This window comes from Sycon ciliatum, chromosome 13, assembly GCF_964019385.1.
Source record: "Sycon ciliatum chromosome 13, ocSycCili1.1, whole genome shotgun sequence".
Taxonomy (NCBI): domain Eukaryota; kingdom Metazoa; phylum Porifera; class Calcarea; order Leucosolenida; family Sycettidae; genus Sycon; species Sycon ciliatum.
Window position 1 is genome coordinate 4,860,772 of NC_088655.1, and position 21,853 is coordinate 4,882,624.

The 21,853-nt window shown below is 48.1% G+C and overlaps 1 protein-coding gene across 1 annotated transcript in view; it reads right to left on the reverse strand.

The window, feature by feature from the left end:
* Positions 1-548: 548 nt before the first annotated feature.
* Positions 549-21,853, reverse strand: part of LOC135829588 (uncharacterized) — a 142,841-nt gene continuing 121,536 nt past the window's right edge. The window contains exons 9-16 of the mRNA XM_065341979.1: positions 20,328-20,554; positions 18,898-19,104; positions 16,319-17,419; positions 15,721-15,898; positions 15,328-15,388; positions 9,450-9,526; positions 6,589-6,912; positions 549-2,197 (exon numbers count right to left, since the gene is read on the reverse strand). Of these exons, the coding sequence (XP_065198051.1) occupies positions 6,593-6,912; positions 9,450-9,526; positions 15,328-15,388; positions 15,721-15,898; positions 16,319-17,419; positions 18,898-19,104; positions 20,328-20,554 (2,171 nt within the window). The 3' untranslated portion in view covers positions 549-2,197; positions 6,589-6,592. The remainder of the gene's footprint in view (positions 2,198-6,588; positions 6,913-9,449; positions 9,527-15,327; positions 15,389-15,720; positions 15,899-16,318; positions 17,420-18,897; positions 19,105-20,327; positions 20,555-21,853) is intronic.

The window sequence follows — 21,853 nt, forward strand, 5'->3', positions numbered from 1 at the left end:
ATTGTATAATTATGGAATGACGGCAAGTAGTTATTTCTGTGACAAACTGTACTGTGTAGTGTGTAAAATGCATGGTGCAGTGCAACACCTAAGTACACATGTACTGTACTATGTAGTGTGTAAAATGCATGGTGCAGTGCAACACCTAAGCACACATGTAATACAATCATCATGTAGTTAGTACGGCCTTAAGGATAAGTCCTTGTTCCGTGAGATTAGTTACCAGGACAACAGGCACTTCGTACATAACTACTCTCTCACACATGCAGTCATCTTTAAACAATTATGCTCTATTTCTGATTCCTGTTATCATGAAGTACATAGTCAGCCATCTCTCTGTCCCCACGTCGTTTCTCCACTGACCAATTTTGTCATTATCAAATGTCAGCCTTCAGCATATCCCTACTCTATTTGAGAGTGATGGAAAAACGGATTTACATCAGAATTAGCTGAACTATAGTCACCATCAGTGCACACACAGGCATGAAAACAGCTCAGTAACATGCTTCACCGCACTCATACATGTACATTGCATCCAGCACAACACATTGAGCAGCAGACGGCACACTGTGAAGGTCGGGTCTCCGTATGGATAACAAAAACAAGACTTCCGAATAATGATGATGAAAATAGCGAAAGTGCAGTGCACAGTACACTAACAAGTTGTGTACCGTAATGACGTAATGACGTAATGACGTAATGATCCGGCAAGGCAATTGCAGCAGTGGTACATGGTGTAAAGTGTAAACGCATCATGTTGTGCAATGATAAGGAAAATAAGTGCAAGATCAGTGCAGACACACACACACACATTCTGTGCTGTAATTAAAAAAGAAGGCATGCAAAGTAAAGTGCAGTTCCGACAAAGTGGGTTCCTTACTGATACAGAAAACAGCAGAGCATGAAAATACATTGCCGACTCCACCATATAGAATACTAGAAGCGAAAAGCAACAAAAACGGCAACGAAAACAGTTGGCAGTGAAAAAGGAACGAAGACAGCTGGCAATGAAGAAGCAACAAAAACAGCTGGCAGTGAAAAGCAACGAAAACAGCTGGCAGTGAAAAAGCAACGAAAACAGCAATGAAAACAGTGATGAGCTGCCCAAAGACCACACTGTGATTTCACATCATGGATAAAAGTAATGAAGTGCATGATCAGTCCACACACCCACACACACACGTATTCTGTGCTGTAGTGATAAGAAATGATACAAGTGAAACAGCAGTGTACACAAACACGTCATGTTGTGTAACTGTCACAGAAAACAAATGAAAACATCACTGCACACACACACACACCCGCAATCATATTGCAGGTCAGTAGTGATGTAGGCTGGCAAGGGAATAACAATGACAAAAAAGGTCACTGGGGTCTGCAATGATGGGTAAAAAAGAGGGAAACTGTGGGTAACACAAACAAATTCTGTGCTTTAATGATGAGAAAAATAAGAAGCGAAACTGCAGTGCTGTAGTTCATAAACATAATAATTGTGTCATGTAAAAATAAAAGTAAAAAACAAGTGACATCGCAATGCGCACACGCACACATACATTTCCATGAGGCAATGATGGAGACTAGCAAGTGAAGCTGCAGTGAAATGCACAAAGCATGTTGTGATCAGAAATGATGGATAAAAACAAGTCGAACTGTTCAACATGCAAACAACCATGACAGTGTATTCTGTTACGTTGTAGTACTAAAAGCAAGCCGAACGGGAACTTCAGGCCAAACACACACATGGACATCATTGATGACGAAGAAGAGCAAGTGAAATGACATTACACACAAGCACTTTGTGCTACAAAATAGCTAGGGAAATTTTGCAGGCGGCAAGAAGTGCACATGCACAAACAAACGCACACACGCACACACACACACACATACATTCAACATACACATACACATACACTCACAAACACACACATACATGCAATAAAAAAATAAAAAAACGAGTGAAGGCCGTAGTGAACACAAACACAAATACATAGTGCTCTTCAATACTGAGGCAAACAAGTGAAGGATTGGTATACATACATGCATGGCAAATGCAAGTGAAATAGTAAACAACAAATTGCCACAATGGCAAATTTCTAGCCAGCATGACTAATGATCGATGATAGGAAACATCAGCCACTGTTCCGACTCTGTCCTCAGTGACCATGACAACGATAACCTGGTTAGAGAGTGTAGACACCTGTAACATGTATGTGACAAACAAACAAATACATGATGTACACACCATTTATACACACGTGTACACAAATACATGATGTACACACCATTTATACACACACACGTACACAAATACATGTACACATCATTTATACACACGGGTACACAAAATCATTTACACTAGTCAGAACAACAGATGGCTTGATCAGTCACAACTTTAAGTTTCATGCCATCTCAGGCACTCATCAGGTGATATGAACATCAAGAAAAATAACCCACTATTTAAAGCCCAGTATGGCGGGACAAGGATAACAGAAAGCGCTAGAGGGGCTATCAACTCATATCCGATTCAGGTTCTTTCTGAAAGACGACCAAGCCGATGAAGCAGATTTGGACGACACTCCCGTCTTCAAATACAGGAAATGCCCCCCGCAAGTTGAGGAGATGAGGCATTTTGAAGAAGATCTGCTGGATATGGTCGAAAAGGTTTCATTTCGTACAGTTTCCGATCCCTTCCAAGATAAACTCAAGCAAGACTCTAAGAACTTCAACTCTACCGATGACATCATCGTCCGCGCGGATAAAACAAGAAATACGTATCTGGTCAAGACCGAACCGTATGAGAAGCTGCTGCGAGATAACACTACTAAGCACTACCAGTTAGCACCTGAATCTACCTACGACGAGATTAATAACGAGGCAAGGGATCTATCACGCAAGGCTAAGCTCGATGATAGAATGGAGACCCTACCCAAAGCTGAGGCCTTTATTACTATGAAGGATCATAAACCAAGGTTCGAGAGCAGCCTTCCCTGCCGATTGATAAATCCTGCCAAGCCTGACATGGGTCGACTCAGCAAGGGGATCCTCGACAAGGTGATCAGGAGCATCGTGGAACGTCAGAACATGAACCTCTGGAAGAACACCGCGGCTGTGCTCAAGTGGTTCCAGGCCATACCTAATAAGCAGAGCCACTCCTTCATCTGCTTTGACGTTGTTGACTTTTATCCAAGCATCACCGAGCCTCTCCTCCGGTCTGCACTGGCATTTGCTGAGCAGTTTGCTGCACTGACCCAAAGTGACATCGACATCATCATGCACTCCCGTAGGTCACTCCTGTTCCAGGGCAGCCGTCCATGGATAAAGAACAACGCACAATGCAACTTCGACGTGGCGATGGGATCGTACGATGGAGCAGAGATATGTGAGCTCGTTGGTGCTTTCCTATTGAGCAAGTTGTCTGTGCACGTCGATGAGGCCGGAATTGGACTTTACAGAGACGACGGCCTTGCCGTGCTGAAAAATGCACCAGGGCCAGTTGCCGACCGCACGAGGAAGTCCATTATCGAAGTATTCAAGCAGTATGATCTAAAAATCACTATCGATGTTAATCTTTCGACAGTTAATGCCTCGACACCGGGAAATTCCAGCCGTATCGTAAACCTGGAGACGCACTTCTCTACGTCAACGCCATGTCCAATCACCCACCATCCATACTACGGAACATCCCTGATATGATCGCTCAACGTGTCTCAAGCATATCTGCCGACAGCGGCGTATTCGCCGATGCTGCCCCTGCATATCGCAATGCATTAGCAGCCAGCGGATTACCTGCCAACATCAAGTACATTGACCCAACGCCACCTGCTGCAATGAACGGCAGCAAGCAAAAAAGAAAAAGGAAACGAAATGTGGTGTGGTTTAACCCGCCATACTCCAAGAGTGTCCGGACCAACATCGCCGGCACCTTTCTCCGGCTGATCGACAAGCATTTTCCTAAGGGGTCCAAAATGAACAAAATCTTCAACCGCTTCAATGTGAAGGTGAGCTACTCCTGTTTGCCGAATATGGCCCACATTATCAGTGGCCACAATAAGCGTCAATTGTGCGTCCAGGAACCGGACAAGCCGTGCAACTGCCGTCGCAAGGACCAGTGCCCTCTCAACGGAGCGTGCCAAGCAACCAGCATAGTCTACGCGGCGGAGGTGTCGAGTGATGGTCACAGCAATGGGCCCAAAGCCTACATTGGCAGTACGGAGCCTCCATTCAAGCTTCGATACGGGAACCACAAGACATCCATCAAGCTTCCTGGATATCGCAAATCCACTGGCCTCTCAAAGCATGTGTGGGAATTAAAAGATAATGGCAAGACGCACGACATCAAGTGGCGAGTGGTTCAGAAGGCCAAGGCCTACAGCAACATAACAAAAAGATGCAGCCTGTGCCTCGAGGAGAAGGCGAGAATAATCACTGCCGGCAGGAGATCGAGCCTCAACAAGCGGGGTAGAGTTGATATCCAAATGTCGACATCAAAATAAATTCATGCTGTCAACACATGATCTTCTCGGCACCCTGCCTCCAGGCAGTAGGGCCAGTTGATAGCTCTCTGCCGCCTTGTCACCATCATATTTGCACCGCGGAACTCACTAGCTAGGCCAGCTCAGTTTTATCACCTTTATCACCTTTATCCTTTATCACCTTAGTACCGCGATCCTTACTGGCTATGACACTGAATCGGATATGAGTTGATAACGCCCCTAGCGTTTTCTGTTATCCTTGTCCCGCCATACTGGGCTTTTAAAAAAAATAGTGGGTTATTTTTCTTGATGTTCATATCACCTGATGAGTGCCTGAGATGGCATGAAACTTTAAGTTGTGACTGATCAAGCCATCTGTTGTTCTGACTAGTGTGTCACGGCTCTACCTTCCCGGTATCGAGCTCTCTTGGATTTCTGCTGGAATTCACAACAGTGTACACATCATTTATACACATGTGTACACAAATACATGTACACACCATTTATACACACACACACACACACACACACACACACACACACACGCGCGCACGCACACACACCATGTACCATGTACCATGTATACGCCCATCAGAAGAGAAGCACGAAAATCTGCAAATGTACCGGATGTGCACCCACAGATTTTCTCTTATAACAACGATAGCGAACAAGATCTGAATGAGACAGATCAAGACTTGCGCCAGATAACTGTCTAATCCACAAAACTGGCGAAGCCATGTGAATTGACCACCAATACACACCTGGTCTACACCACACAGAGTACATCGGCATAAAACGACAAAGACAGTTACCTATGCACACCCTACACTTGCTGGGGTAACCAGTATATACAGCACGCTGCTTTGATAGAAGCAGACACTAGATGCACTGGTACCTTGAAGTGAAATCGGAGTTACTTTACCAACCAGCCTCGGCTACTGAGTACTGGGAACCCAGAGCCAACAGACATACCAACAACCTCAGCCATGAAAGATATTATAGTAAGGACACACTGGATTGTGGAGCCGAAACTAGTCCAACTTCCAAATACTTACACACACAAACACACACACACACACACACACACTACTATATTTATTCACAGCCGCCAGAAATGGCCACACTGCTCCCGAATATGAGGTGTACTTCAGTACACGGTTGGTGATGGTGGCAGTGACACAATCACCAACACCAACGACAAAGACAATGAAAACAAAACACACGCGCACACACGTGCACACACACATGCACACACACGCACACGTACATACACACACACACATACACACACATACACACACATACATAACCCACACCACGCACGCACGCACGCACGCACATGCACTAAACACACTTCAGTGCATACTTGGTCCGTCTAGTTAAAATTGGCGCATATCTTTGCACTTAATATGATGATTTTTCGGTGTTCTGCCCGTGTTATATGGCATGGAAGCACCCATTCACCATCCTAACATAACCATTGAGCATTGCTTCCGACGACATGGCAGCACAAATCATCACAGAAGTTGCGATCGGTTCGTTTGAGTCTTTTTCACTGGAGCTGGCGCCAACGAACACTGCAAACTCTGTTCCAGTCCGTAAAAAAGGTCGGGATGTTCGCATTTCAGAGCGAAGGAGAATACAGTTTCTGCTTACTTCCAGCTGTCTGGTGCGAGAATGGTTGACCGCGGGGAGTTATAGAAAAGCTGCAAAAGTGCTTCGCAAGCTTGAATTTCATTTCTCGCACAGTACAGCGCCTAGTGAAGAGTTATCACCAGCAAATCGCTGACGAAGAAACTGCAGCTCATGTCGACATCTCCAGAACATGAGACCAATCCAGCGGACACACTTTGAAGCTCACAGAGGACTGGGCAAAGGGGATAATCAAAATAAACACCAAGTCCTGAGGGAAACGCTCGTGCAAAGGACTTTCAGGAAACTAGCCGAAAAGACTGGTGCAAGTCGTTGTGACTTAGGAAGTGAGGTGCAGTCGATCTGCACATAGGTGTTACATCAATCAGGCGGAAGCTATCACTGCGGCCAAACAATTTTCAAGCAGTTGTCATGGCAACCGGCAGTGGTGATGTAATCAGAATGGAGTGTGCTGATCACTGACCTGATTAGACTCGATCACTCTCCGTCAGCAAACTGTTCATCTGCTCAAGCCGTGTTGTGTACTGTCCATAACCCTTGACGATCTTGCACAGCTTGATGTAGCCAACACGTTCCTGTGCCATGATGATATCCAGTAGCTCACAGTTGTGGGCTTCGTTACCATTGTACTTCTCAGTGATCATGAGCCTTTTCATCTGAGGAAAATCCGTAAAGAAGCCGTATCCCTGTGCTTTGCTACGTAGGCCAGCAGCACCTAGTGATTGCAGCCAGATGTGGATATCATCAATAAAGGTGGCATGCTTGAATGGGTTATCCAAGAACGTCTCTGAAAAGCAGAAAAGAACGTGATCATAATATTGTTGAGGCCAATGTGCAATTTGATCCGGTACTGTTTCTACCAAAGCAGCAAAGGCAGTATAAATGTTCTGCAGACAAAGTGCCTGTTACGTCAAATGATCAAACACCCTTAGAAGCTCTGCCAGCTCGTCAATTTTATTAAATAACCGACGAGGAGATAATAGCTTTCCCTGATGAGTGTGTCATGAAAATTGATTAGGAAATTTTGCATTTAGATTCATTATATTCTTCTCTTCTTTTTGTTTCGTAACCTCTGCCTCACTTATACTATTCTTGACTTGTTTTATCGGTTAAACATGTCCTTATCGACATCAAGTTTTTAAGTAGTGCATTCGCCTCATAATGCATGCTGCCAGAACACTCTGGTTGACTTTGCTATGAATGTTTGCACAGTTTTCACATCTGACAATAACGAGATTGCTGCAATACTCCTACACATAGGTACCTGGCGTGGTATTTGCATTCACGGTGCTTGCAATGCTTTTCTTTTCTCCAGCATATTTCAAGACAAGATGATACAGTTTGTTTTACATCACCAGGCATACACATAATTATGGGATAGGTGTGCAATGAGATTGGTGATCTGTCTACTCATGATTAGTCACAGACTGTTAATCCACACACTTGTGATAAGTCACGCACTATTGACTCATCCACTCAACATAAGCCAAGCACTTTCGAAGCCCGGACGTTTAAAAAAATAATTTCTGGACAGGCAAGCGAAGCGAGGTAGGCAAGAAAATATTTCTCGGGCAATATTTTTCGGTCGCAACTATGGCATCTGATGACTTTTTTTTATCGTTGTTTCTTTTCCTGGCTTCCTCAATCAGGTTTGAATCTCATCAGTATCCCTGCCCTTCCAACCTTCATTTCTATGCACATAAATATTGCTTTTCAAACTTTTCCTATGATGTGATTTGCCTGCTTACATGATGCCATACAATCACCATTGGGGACATGCACCTGGTTTTTACCCTCACTGTGCTTCGGCGCGAGGATTTTTTCCGCCTGGCGCGGTCCATGAAAATTAATCTGACCGTCCCACATGTTTCAAGAAGCAGTGCTGTTCTGCATTGTGACCCATCCTTGCAATCCTCGCGCATACTGTCTTCTTTCTATTTAAACAATTATGTTCTCAGTCAGTATTTCTAGACTTCTCTCGTCATCCGGTTCACATCTATCTGCGGTCAACACTGTCCTTCAATTAGTTTGCTGTTCCTATTTATGAATATGTCTGTCTCTAAAACAGAGAGGTTCCAGGCTGTCCAAGAGAGTGCTCAATACCGAGAGGCAGAGCCGGTTCAGACAATAAAAGGACAAAGAAAGTATTTTAACTCTGAGTTTCACGCACTAAGCGATCATCAGAAAACAGTTACTATTGCCTGTATGTCTGTCTATATGTAATATCTATTATTAATAGACTTATGCCTCTCCATATTCACCCTATCATCCCTACAGCTCAACAAACGAGTCACGGTGGTCATACATGTACATGTACGCAGAACTAACGTAAGTCGTTGTTACTTCACTACCGACTGGCATTGTCTTGAATGAATCGGAGAGCGATGACTGTGTTCTTGACAGAATCTTGTTCAAGTTTGTTAGGACAGATCGTGGACACGTACTGGTGCCTGTGGCGCGGGACGCGACGACCTTGGAGAACACGCTCGAGCCAATCACCTTGGAGAACACGCTCGGGCCGATCACCTTGGAGAGCACGCTCGAGCCAATCACCTTGGAGAACACGCTCGAGCCAATCACCTTGGAAAGCACGCTTGTGATTTACGTGGGCCAATCATCGTCCGTTTCGATGAGAAGATTTGACCAATCTGTAAGCATCATTCTCGGGAGTCGGTTAATAGACAGCAATCTAAGCGATTGTGCCCTCCCATATTTTCTTTTCAGGCAGCGCACCGGAGCTGTTGTGTGCCCTAGAAAAGTTCTACGCCAACGTCCATATTCAGAACATTTCTGAGTACAAACGAAATTCCTTGCCTGCCACTCGATCCGCAATCCATGGACATGCCGAGCGTAAAAAACATTGTTTGCTCGCTGGCTGATGACTTGTCACCACCTGGTCACATGCCGATTTAATTTGTACTCAGAAAAGTCCTGTGTGCGGAAGTTAGCGTAGAAATTTTCTACGGCACTCGCCATCTCCGGTGCGCTGACTGAGGAGAAATTAAGCTCAGCACCGAGTACTGCTCTCTTTACAGTACGTATCGAAAAGTGGTGAATATAAGCGGTGAATATCGAACAATATCCACCACTTATGTAGATGGCCAATTGCATGAGGGTGAGTATGGAATGAAGTATAAGCCAGTGTATGTAGAGCAAGAAGGTAGACAAGAAGGTATGTATTTTTGTATGTTTTCGTGTATGTATATAGCATACAGACAGACTAAGACAACAATGGTAACAGCACTCAAATTGAAGGGCAGTTGAGTGCAGATAGATGAGAACAGGATAAAGAGAGCAGTATTATGTTAAAAGGAAAAAACTAACCTGTTTGTTCAGAGAGCTCCGCTTCATTCTCCTCATACAGGTTTGCAATGCGTTCGTCCGTTGACCACATGCCATGGCTGTTGATACACACGCACACGCACACACACACACACACACACGCACACGCACACGCACACACACACACACACACACGCACACACACACACACACACGCACACGCACACGCACACGCACACGCACACACACACACACGCACACACACACACCTGGTCCTGGTCCTGGTAAACACTGCCATTATGGTCACGTTTTCCCACTACGGGGCCGACAATATAGAACGACGAGCGGGACCATGTACGAGAGAGCCATCTCCAGCAGCTATGGATCTGGCTTATCATCGGAAACGATTCCTCTCACGGCTGCCGCTAGAACTGGTCCATCACTCTCCACAACAGAGCGAGCATTCCATGAGCCAACGCTCAGCACACACACACACACACACACACACACACACACACACACACACACACACACACACAAATACACTCACACACACACACACATACATACAAACTCACGAACACATTCAAAACGAACAAACATGGAACAATTCTAATCATTTGATGACATAATTCGATACTTGCACACACACATGTATATGCCCACATTACTAGCCGCACTCCTGCACACATTCCTGCTCATACTCTTGCCTACGCCCAAACTCCTGCCCACATTCCTGTCTGCACACTTTGCCCACGTTGCCCTTGCCCACACTCGCAGCCAACTCTCCCTGCCAACACTTCTCTGCCCACACTCCCCCAACCACACTCCCCCTGCCCACACTCCCTGCCCACACTCGCTGCCCACACTACTCTGCCCAAACTCCACCTGCCCACACTCCCTGCCCACACTCCCTGCCCACCCTTCTCTGCCCACATTTCTCTGCCCATACTCCTCTGCCCACACTCCCATGCCCACACTTCCCTGCCCACACTCCCTGCCCACACTCCCCTGCCCACACTCCCCTGCCCACACTTCTCTGCCCACACTCCCCTGCCCACACTCCCCTGCCCACACTCCCCTGCTCACACTCCCCTGCCCACACTCCCCTGCCCACACTCCCCTGCCCACACTCCCCTGCCCACACTCCCCTGCCCACACTCCCCTGCCCACACTCCCCTGCCCACACTCCCCTGTCCACACTCCCCTGCCCACACTTCTCTGCCCACACTTCCCTGCCCACACTCCCTGCCCACACTTCTCTGCCCACACTCCCCTGCCCCCACTCCCTGCCCACACTCCCCTGCCCACACTCCCCTGCCCACACTCCCCTGCCCACACTCCTCTGCCCACACTCCCTGCCCACACTCCCCTGCCCACACTCCCCTGCCCACACTCCCCTGCCCACACTCCCCTGCCCAACACTCCCCTGCCCACACTCCCCTGCCCACACTCCCTACCCACACTCCCTACCCACACTCCCCTGCCCACACTCCCCTGCCCACACTCCCTGCCCACACTCCCCTGCCCACACTCCCCTGCCCACACTTCTCTGTCCACACTCCCCTGCCCACACTCCCCTGCCCACACTCCCCTGCTCACACTCCCCTGCCCACACTCCCCTGCCCACACTCCCCTGCCCACACTCCCCTGCCCACACTCCCCTGCCCACACTCCCCTGCCCACACTCCCCTGCCCACACTCCCCTGCCCACACTCCCCTGCTCACACTCCTCTGCTCACACTCCCTGCCCACACTCCCCTGCCCACACTCCCCTGCCCACACTCCCCTGCCCAACACTCCCCTGCCCACACTCCCCTGCCCACACTCCCTACCCACACTCCTTACCCATACTCCCCTGCCCACACTCCCCTGCCCACACTCCCCTGCCCACACTCCCCTGCCCACACTCCCTGCCCACACTCCCCTGCCCACACTCCCCTGCCCACACTCCCCTGCCCACACTCCCTGCCCACACTCCCCTGCCCACACTCCCCTGCCCACATTCCCTGCCCACACTCCCTACCCACACTCCCTTGCCCACACTCCCTTGCCCACACTTCCCTGCCCACACTTCTCTGCCCACACTTCTCTGCCCACACTCCCTTGCCCACACTTCTCTACCCACTCTCCCCTGCCCACACTCCCCTGCCCACACTCCCCTGTCCACACTCCCCTGCCCACACTCCCCTGCCCACACTTCCTACCCACACTCTCTTGCCCACACTCCCCTGCCCACACTCCCCTGCCCACACTTCTCTGCCGACACTTCTCTGCCCACACTCCCTTGCCCACACTTCTCTACCCACACTCCCCTGCCCACACTCCCCTGCCCACACTCCCCTGCCCACACTCCCCTGCCCACACTCCCCTGCCCACACTCCCCTGTCCACACTCCCTGCCCACACTCCCCTGCCCACACTCCCCTGCCCACACTCCCCTGCCCACACTCCCCTGCCCACACTCCCCTGCCCACACTCCCCTGCCCACACTCCCCTGTCCACACTCCCCTGCCCACACTCCCCTGCCCACACTCCCTGCCCACACTCTCCTGCCCACACTTCTCTACCATGGCTCCAGGTTCACGGATATGTGTTTACTGGCTGACATTATGCCATCCGTGGTTAGTGCACCCACACAGTCACTGGCCATAGTGTGAGCGGACCTAGCTTCCCCAGGAGACCCCCTTTCAGAAGAACAGTGTACACTCTGCCCACACTCCCCTGCCAACACTTCTCTGCACATTCAGACCCATGCCCACACTCCTAACCACCCTCATACTCCTCCCCTCACTTCTCTGCTGGCATTCTTGATGACACTCCTGGCCTCACTCCTGCCGTCACTCCATCACACACTCCCTCCCGCGCTGCTAAGTCCTGCCCGCCCTTCTTAGTCCTGCCTGCCCTCCTCAGTCCTGCCCGCCCTCCTCAGTCCTGCCCGCCCTTCTCAGTCCTGCCCGCCTTCCTCAGTCCTGCCCGCCCTCCTCAGTCCTGCCCGCCCTCCTCAGTCCTGCCCGCCCTCCTCCTCAGTCCTGTCTGCACTACTGCACAACTGCCTACAGTACTGTAGGCAGTTGTGTAGGCAGTACTGCCTACACAACTGCCTACACTACTGCCTACACAACTGCCTACAGTACTGCCTACACAACTGCCTACACAACTGCCTACACTACTGCCTACACTACTGCCTACACTACTGCCTACACAACTGCCTACACTACTGCCTACACAACTGCCTACAGTACTGCCTACACAACTGCCTACACAACTGCCTACACTACTGCCTACACAACTGCCTACACTACTGCCTACACTACTGCCTACACTACTGCCTACACAACTGCCTACACAACTGCCTACACTACTGCCTACACAACTGCCTACACTACTGCCTACACAACTGCCTACACAACTGCCTTCAGTCCTCAGTGCTGCCTGCACTACTTCCCGAACAACTGCCGACAATTCTAACCACACTACCGCCTACACTACTGCCCACACTACTGCCTACACTACTGCCTACACTACTGCCTACACTACTGCCTACACTACTGCCTACACTACTGCCCACACTACTGCCCACACTACTGCCTACACTACTGCCTACACTACTGCCTACACTACTGCCTACACTACTGCCTACACTACTGCCTACACTACTGCCTACACTACTGCCTACACAACTGCCTTCAGTCCTCAGTGCAGCCTGCACAACTTCCCGAACAACTGCCGACAATTCTAACCACACTACCGACTACACTACTGCCCACACTACTGCCTACACTACTGCCTACACTACTGCCTACACTACTGCCTACACTACTGCCTACACTACTGCCTACACTACTGCCTACACTACTGCCCACACTACTGCCCACACTACTGCCTACACTACTGCCTACACTACTGCCTACACTACTGCCTACACTACTGCCTACACTACTGCCTACACTACTGCCTACACTACTGCCTACACAACTGCCTTCAGTCCTCAGTGCAGCCTGCACAACTTCCCGAACAACTGCCGACAATTCTAACCACACTACCGACTACACTACTGCCCACACTACTGCCTACACTACTGCCTACACTACTGCCTACACTACTGCCTACACTACTGCCTACACTACTGCCTACACTACTGCCTACACTACTGCCTACACTACTGCCTACACTACTGCCTACACTACTGCCTACACTACTGCCTACACAACTGCCTTCAGTCCTCAGTGCAGCCTGCACAACTTCCCGAACAACTGCCGACAATTCTAACCACACTACCGACTACACTACTGCCCACACTACTGCCTACACTACTGCCTACACTACTGCCTACACTACTGCCTACACTACTGCCTACACTACTGCCCACACTACTGCCCACACTACTGCCTACACTACTGCCTACACTACTGCCTACACTACTGCCTACACTACTGCCTACACTACTGCCTACACTACTGCCTACACTACTGCCTACACTACTGCCTACACTACTGCCTACACTACTGCCTACACTACTGCCTACACTACTGCCTACACTACTGCCTACACTACTGCCTACACAACTGCCTTCAGTCCTCAGTGCAGCCTGCACAACTTCCCGAACAACTGCCGACAATTCTAACCACACTACCGCCTACACTACTGCCTACACTACTGCCTACACTACTGCCCACACTACTGCCTACACTACTGCCTACACTACTGCCCGCACTACCGCCTACACTACTGCCTACACTACTGCATACACTACTTTCCCGCACAACTGCCAACAATTCTACCCACACTTCTGTCTACACTACTGCCTACACAACTGCCTACACTTCTGCCTACACGCCTACACTACTGCCTACAATTCTGCCCGCAGGTCTCTTCACACACTTTACCTGACACCAGGCTTTAGGCATGCACTCACCACAATTTCCTGCTGAATTGATAATTTTCAAAACATGTCATTAAGCGAGCAGTGTAAGGAAATTATTGCCACTGCCTACTGACCAGTACTTTGGCCGAGTGGTGTGGACTTTCCTGCCAATCGCAAGGTTCTGAGTTCAAGACCAGTGCTGACACCAGTGAGCGTGTACTCTGCTAACAAATGCTGTGATGCAAGCGTGAAGCACTTTACATGCAGTTAATTGCTCTGACAACCACTGTCAAGTGGCTACTCACTACACTGTATTCGAAGTGAGGGTAACATAGATGCAGCTAATGAAGTTTGCACCTTGTCAGGCATTGCTTGTGATACTTACTAAGTCACCCTCGCTGTCACGTGCTATATCTGCCACCCTGGTATCTCAGGCATGGTGGTGGCCTTGTACAAGCAAAACTTCCTAAACTGGTTGTGTTTCTCAACACAATTGCATAGCCGGTTTTGTTGCGTATCTGCGATCTTTACTTTCTTCTGATTATGTACTTCAAATAGGGAAGGGTGTTTTAAAGAGGATCTGGGAACTACACAGCTCAATAAGACCTTTCTGGTTTCTAGGGATGACGACACCGCCACATGAAAATACCACATGAAAAAACCACAGGAAAAGACAACATGACCAGACCACATGAAAGACGTCAGCTGCCGCTTCTTTACGGATGGAGAGAAAAAGTAGGATCCACCAATTTCAGTATAATTTTATGGGCAAAGGTGAAAACCCACCTTCTGCATCAATGTTGCCCTGTTTTCCACACCTCGTGTTCCCAACTCACTGTGGTGTACAGCACAGTTGAAGCAATCCTCTTCAAGTCAAGACTTGATCATGATACATCTATACCTGTCATTGCACAATCATGGTCAGAGAACTCACTCACTGGGCCGGCCTGACGCATTATGTTGGAAATGGTGCAGTACATTTCACTGAATGTTACCTAGGACTGATTCAACTGTTCTATACTTCATTGTTGAGCAATGCATGCGTAGAACTTACAGTGGGGAAGTGGATAGGAAAATTCCACAGCTTCCATCAGCAGCGTGATGCTCAGCATTGCCTGGAACATTCAACAGGAAAGAACAGAAAACTGAATTTTAAAGAAACTATCCATGTCTCTGTGCAGAAATATTCGATTATAGGAATGGGTATCAAATCATAAAGGTAAGCATAACACACATACCAAACCAGTCACGTGTTCATTATCCACAGAGGAAATTATTCTTTTTTTTCGTATAGAATCCCATGCAAACAGAAGTTCTCTTTGGGACCTGAGCAAGCCCATAGATCAAGTTGTGTTGCAAGATAGTGTGAAGTAGACATTTGCACACAAGTAAACTAACACTAGCATACAGGGAGCACACATGGTGTATTGAGAACATTCAACTTTACCAGCATCATCTTGCCGAGCGGCAGTGGATGGACTGGCTTGATCAGAGTGTGACTGGCTGCTCGAAAGAACGCTCTCTGACAAGTCTGGTGGAACAGTGGAGGAAGTAGCTCCGGCGGAGACCGGCTCGACGACTTGCACCCGACGCTTCCGGAATATGTCCGGGAAATCGGTGGCCAGCTGCAGTGCGGAGAGTAACAAGGATACAAACAAGCACCAAACATGGCTCTGATATCAACATCAGTTAGTGTCAATATCATCCACACCACTGAGAGTCAAATAAAGAAGAATAACACGGCTGAGAAAGCATTGTGAATTGTCAATGTGTGAATGGAAGGTGACAGATGTTTTGTTGAGTAAAATGGTGGAACAACTTGCATACATCAACAGATAGACATAGGCAGAGAGGGGGGGGGGGGGGAGGGGGGGGGTGAAGTACAGAGAGACTGAGAGAAAGAGAGAGAGGCAGAGAGAGACAGAGAGACACAGAGAGACAGAGACACTGAGAGAGAGAAAGAGATAGACAGAGAGAGGAAGAGACTGAGGGAGACTGAGAGAGACAGAGAGAGAGGGGGGTATGCAACAGGCGATCACACTCACCAGTTCTTCATGCTGCCGTAGCACCTTGCAGATCTTTGCAAAGCGCTGGGCGTTCGGTGATTTCACTAGCAGCTGGTGAAGCTTGGTCGATGTGTGATGGTAGTCGGTTACTGCCCAGCTGTGGACCAATGCTGCTGCAGCGTGTAGATGATTACTGTGCCCACGTGATGAAGATGATGATGTAAGGCCCAGGCAGGTGGCCAGTGCAGGCAGGTCGGACTCACCAAGGCTTTCTCGGACGGACTCAAAGGACTGTGCAGAGAGCAGTGAAGCATGGTTAACTGGCCATTTGAGAAGAAGCGGGGCACGATCGACGTAACGGTGGCTAGTGGAGAGATGACCCTGTGTTGCTACAGATGATCTGACTTGCTCTGCATCGTACACAGCGAAATCAAACTTGGTACTTGGCTCGTGGATGTGCTGACGAATGGAAGCGGAGCTGAGGATGCTCGTGGAGTAATTAGTGCCCGGGCTATACTGTGCTGCCAGCCTATCAAACACCATGCGCAACAGAGCCAGCAGACAATAGCCATCTAGCGTATCTTCAACTGGCGCATGGACAACAGCGACGGCTTGGCGCAGGCTGTCCGTGACGGAGATGCAACCACGGGCTGGGGAATGGACTGGAGCCACTACCACCAGATTCTTCCAGAGCTCAGCAGGAATGCCGTGAAGCTCGTGGAAATAGGCGTACAGCTCTGTCTGTAGCCGGATAACAAGAGCAGTGGAGAAGCAGTGCTGAGTCGTGAAAGAGACTCCTGCGCACGCCGACTGAGATGATGAATCTTTCTTGGCCAGTGAGCCGAGGCAGTTGTCAGCGGTCGGAAGACGGCTGGGTGCCAGGATCCTTTCTTTCTCCTGCAGCAACACACCTAGTTGTATCACCATCTGCAGCAGCAGGGGGCCCTGACCTTCTGCTCCCTCGCAGCTGTTAAGCTTGCCAAGGACTTCCTGGACCTTCGCAACACCATCTATGAAGTGCAGCATATCTTCATCGTCAAGCCCAGGTGGTGCGAGAATGAGACCAATGACCGTGGAGAGCAACCAGTTGGGTCGGTTAACGATGATGTCGTCCAGCTCAGGGGATGAGAAAGAAACAATCTAGAAACAAAAACACGATATGCAAATACATACACATGGCAACACACATAGTTGTAAGCCGACGCACGGTACATGCCCAAACATGGATGCACACACATTCCACACGCATGCGCAGACAGATGGATAATAAAAAGGCCAAAAACCTCCAAAATAAAATAAAACAAAGCAAGTCAACCAGCCAATCATCGACGCGTCATGACAGCACACTTCCCCTGACCCCACATTGAGAGACAATGCGAAACTGTTAAATGAACCATCCTAAGTTTTAAAGAAATGGATGTAAGGGAAACGAGTACAGATGCCCTGGCTTGAGCTGCGCAGAAATAAGTGCCGTATCCTCTCATGGACACAAATGCAACCCTCTGGTGCCAGCTAAAGCAGGACTATGCAGCACATCCTCATAGAAACTCACTGTTGAAGATCAATCCATCAAAGGTGCAAAGCACAATGCACCCGTTTGTCAATAATTTCTTTATGAGCCTAAAACCAGCAATCTGTAGGTGATGTCCCCTGCTGTCAAGCCCCAGCTAGCCATATTGTGCACAGCAACACACTAAACCCGTTCCACAATTTTCACTTCATCTTGAAGTTTCCAACAGCCTTACACCTACTAGTATCGGTGTATAGCTGGTCTACCACTGAATAATAGATAATAAACTACAGCTAATGGCAGGATGGGCATCATAGTGTTCTAGATATGGGCTTGAAAAAAAGAAGGAACAAATGGAACCGGTTGCATCTTTCCCTCAAACCAACGGATAAGAACAAATCCACTTTAGGGGTCGTTGCAAAAGTTTTTTTTTGTCGACCCTGAAACAAGCATCGTTCGTTGGAGGGGGTGGGGGGGGGGGGGGGGAGGGGGCAAAAATCGCAAGTCGACCGACACTACAGTCCATTCATTGGAAACTGTCCCGCTGGCTTTTGAAAGTTCGATTTGGGCCGAATTGAGGATCAAAAATCCACTTTAAATTTCAAGAATATGTGTTTGGGATCTGCTTCTCCACATACTTTGCCATGCATACCTCTCCAAATTTTGTAAACCTGGCTGAATTTTTATTTCCCTGTTCTTGGGTCTTTCTGCCCTCAAATGTGGCAAGGAGTAATTGCACGGGTCACACCATGCCGGATGTACTGTTGTTTTCACGATATCTACAACTATGTGCGGAAGACACGAAAAAGTTAGGGTGCCAGTTTCCAAAAAATCTGGAAAAAACACAAGTCGACCGATACTATACATATGTACATGACTACATATACATGCATGCAATTTTCATCATCCAGCATAGCAAGCTGCGTTCCTTTCAAAGGGAGTGGAGGGTGTCCGAGTAAGAAATGAGCGATGTTCATTTCAGGGACGATAAAACACTTTTGCAACGACCCCTAAGAGATGTACATGAGGTACATGACATACATCATAACATGAAATACATCTACTGCAAGCAAATTGAAATTACTCGATCTGCAGAGTATGTACATACCAGGCCATACGCATTGAGGATCTTGCGATATCGACGGATTTGTTCGGTGTTGATGCTGTCTGCATTGTCATCATACTCTACGTGGCTAGCAGCACAAAGCTGTCGAGAAAACTCCCGACTTGTTGAGAATGGCGCTTGGATGTTGTCATGCAGTTGTGCCAGTATTTCCTCTGCCTTCCCGAGCACTTTGGGTTGCTTGCAAGATTTCTGAACATGCATATCAACACAGTGGGTAAAGTACTCTCTGTTCACAAACATGATTAAACCTTTTATCGTTAATGACGTATGTATACGTCACTGAGAACGAACCCAATCCACTAATGACGTACTTCCTCCGCATGCAAAACTTCCTTGCATATTTACAGTTCAGTCATAAGCATGTTATGGCTACAAACACACTTTGAAAAGTGGAAAACACAGCAGCTTATGAGAGATTAGTTATTTACAGATGTCACACAGCTCGTTTCAAAGTAGTCGAGCTTCACTCTTCTTCTGAATCTGATGACGACTCACTCCATGATGACATTGAGTCTGCATCCTCGCTGACTTTCGTTATTGTTCCGCAGCCTTTAAAAGTTGCCAAGACACTAATTAATCATGGAGATCGCCAAGTTCTTTGCCAGAACTGTGAGCTTGACGACCTCCAAAGTGGCGCTGGTAGTTGTTGTCTCTGGCACTCTCCAGAATGCCGTGATGGAAAGAGGCATACAGACACAGCCAAATGCTCCTCATCTTGGCAACTGGGTATTCATGCCAACATGTTTCCACAGCTTGCAGAAGCTTCTTTCTGGTTTCCTTCGTCACAAGTGACAAGTCTGCCTGCAGGCTGTGGAAGAATACCAAGTCGTCGAAGTTTAGATTGGGACTTTGAGCCGGCTGAATGACAACCCGAATGTCGAACCCTTTTGCTTTCCCCTGCGCTGCTACCACACGTGCATTGATTCTGGCTGTGTGCGGGCGTGCACCATCGTGCTGGTACGGCATGCAGCGGCTGGCTGGCTTCTTCGAGCAACGCATCTTTTAAACTGTTTCTCATTTTCGCAATTCGGTGTTGTCTGGGCCTGACTGGGGTTGTGTTCTGGTGCCGATTTTCGAAAGAACTCCACTAGTGTGCATTGCAGTTCTATCTCCGTCTCTCTTTAACTCCCACTCTCACTCTCTGTCTCCCTAACTCTTTCTCTCCATCGTTCTGTCCATCTTTCTCTTCATCTCTTTCTGCCTCTCTTTCTCTCATTCTCTTCTCTCTTGTTTTTTCTCTTTCTCTTTCTCGTTCTCATTATCTTTCTCTTTATCCTTCTCCCTCTTTCTCTCCATCTTTCCATCTTTGCATCTTTGCCTCTCTCTATCACACTTTATCTTTCCTGATCCCTTTACTATCCCCTAGTTTCTCCACTAGTAGTAATTGAAATCTGGTTTACAGTTTTACTTACGCTCAAGATATCTCTGCAGACCTCAGAAAGTTTTACTCTCAGGCGATCGAAGTCTGCGTCATTGATGGTGGCATTGATAGCAAAGCGTCCTCGAAAGTGGAGTTTATCACCAAACTCCTTCTCGACACTACTATAGCTTGTGGCAAGCTTTGCAGCAAGTTTTCCATGATCCTCTCTCTTAATCTCGTCGCGGAAGGTCGCAATGATCATGACATTGAACGGCTGGTCTGTATTTGCAACAACAAGAGATGGGAAACGCAAACAAAAATATATAATTTGTGGTGAGGAGATTTGAGGAAAGGTGATTTTAAGCAACACACTCTCTGCAATATCATAGCATGCAGCTAAAAAATGGTCAAAAGAGTGTTTTAAAGCAATTGTGCTAATGCTACTTCAAATGAATTGGCGACCGATAGTACGTACTAGGGTGTTATGAGCGGCCTCGAAGATATATCTCGTGAGTGAGGATGGAACCATGCCTGACCTCCATGTGTTCGGTCTCGGGCTGAGAACCTTGGTAATCTACTGGAGAAGTGGCGGCACAGGCCAGTCAGAAGTGAGCGCTGCTGTTTCTGCGACAAACAAAGAAGAAGCAGCTAATGCCGACCAGGCTGATTCTATTATCAGATCTCTGGAGAGCAAAGTCTGGAGATGGAGAAGACAGATGCGAGTTCTCTGAATGTTTCCGAAAATCTTGGCCTCCATCGGGCATAGACAATTAATGTATGGACATTTCGGACGTTGCTCAATTGGAGAAGAGAGCAGAATATTTGAACCAAGGGCACGGCTCTTCCATTCAAGGCTCTCAACAATAAAGGATCTGAACGTTTTCGATCCAGAAGCTGTTTGCTGTTTTCTCACTTGTCAGTTGTGGACTCATTGTTGCAGCAAAGATGAGGCGGTCTATTCCATGCCCAAAAATAAAATAATTAATTTCCTTCTCAAACACAAAGCTCACTTTCCCTGACTGCATGTATGTGCACGTGAAAAGTCTGTGGATTTGTGCCACGTGATTCATGTAGCATGATAGTGTGGGTATCAAGTAGACTGGTAGTGGTACATAACTGTATGCACAGACCATAGTGCTCTGTGTGGTAAAACTGTTAACCACTGCACACACACAGCGTGAAAAGTCCAACTCTGGAAAGTTCGGAATAACTTGAAGATTTTTATAATGTCCACTATCCGTGGACGCGCCCATATGCCATGTGTCGACACTCTTATCTCATTTTCTAGACCGCCTCCGTGTAAACACGCATGGGCAAAAGGAAAGACCCAGTACATGGGGCAGTGCATGTTCAGCTTGATGTGCAGTAACAATTCGTTAGTACTGTTGCGAAACCACAAGTTCTCAAGAGTGAAAGGCCTTCTCGCTTTTGACATTGTGTTCGTTTCAATGCATTTGTATCCCGACTCCGCCGTACTGCTGGTGTTTACGACGTGGTATACGCTACAGGCGCTGGGTGCGGTTTGCTGTGCGCGCTGTAGTTGTATGTTGTATGTGTATGCTTTTCTCGTATACGCTG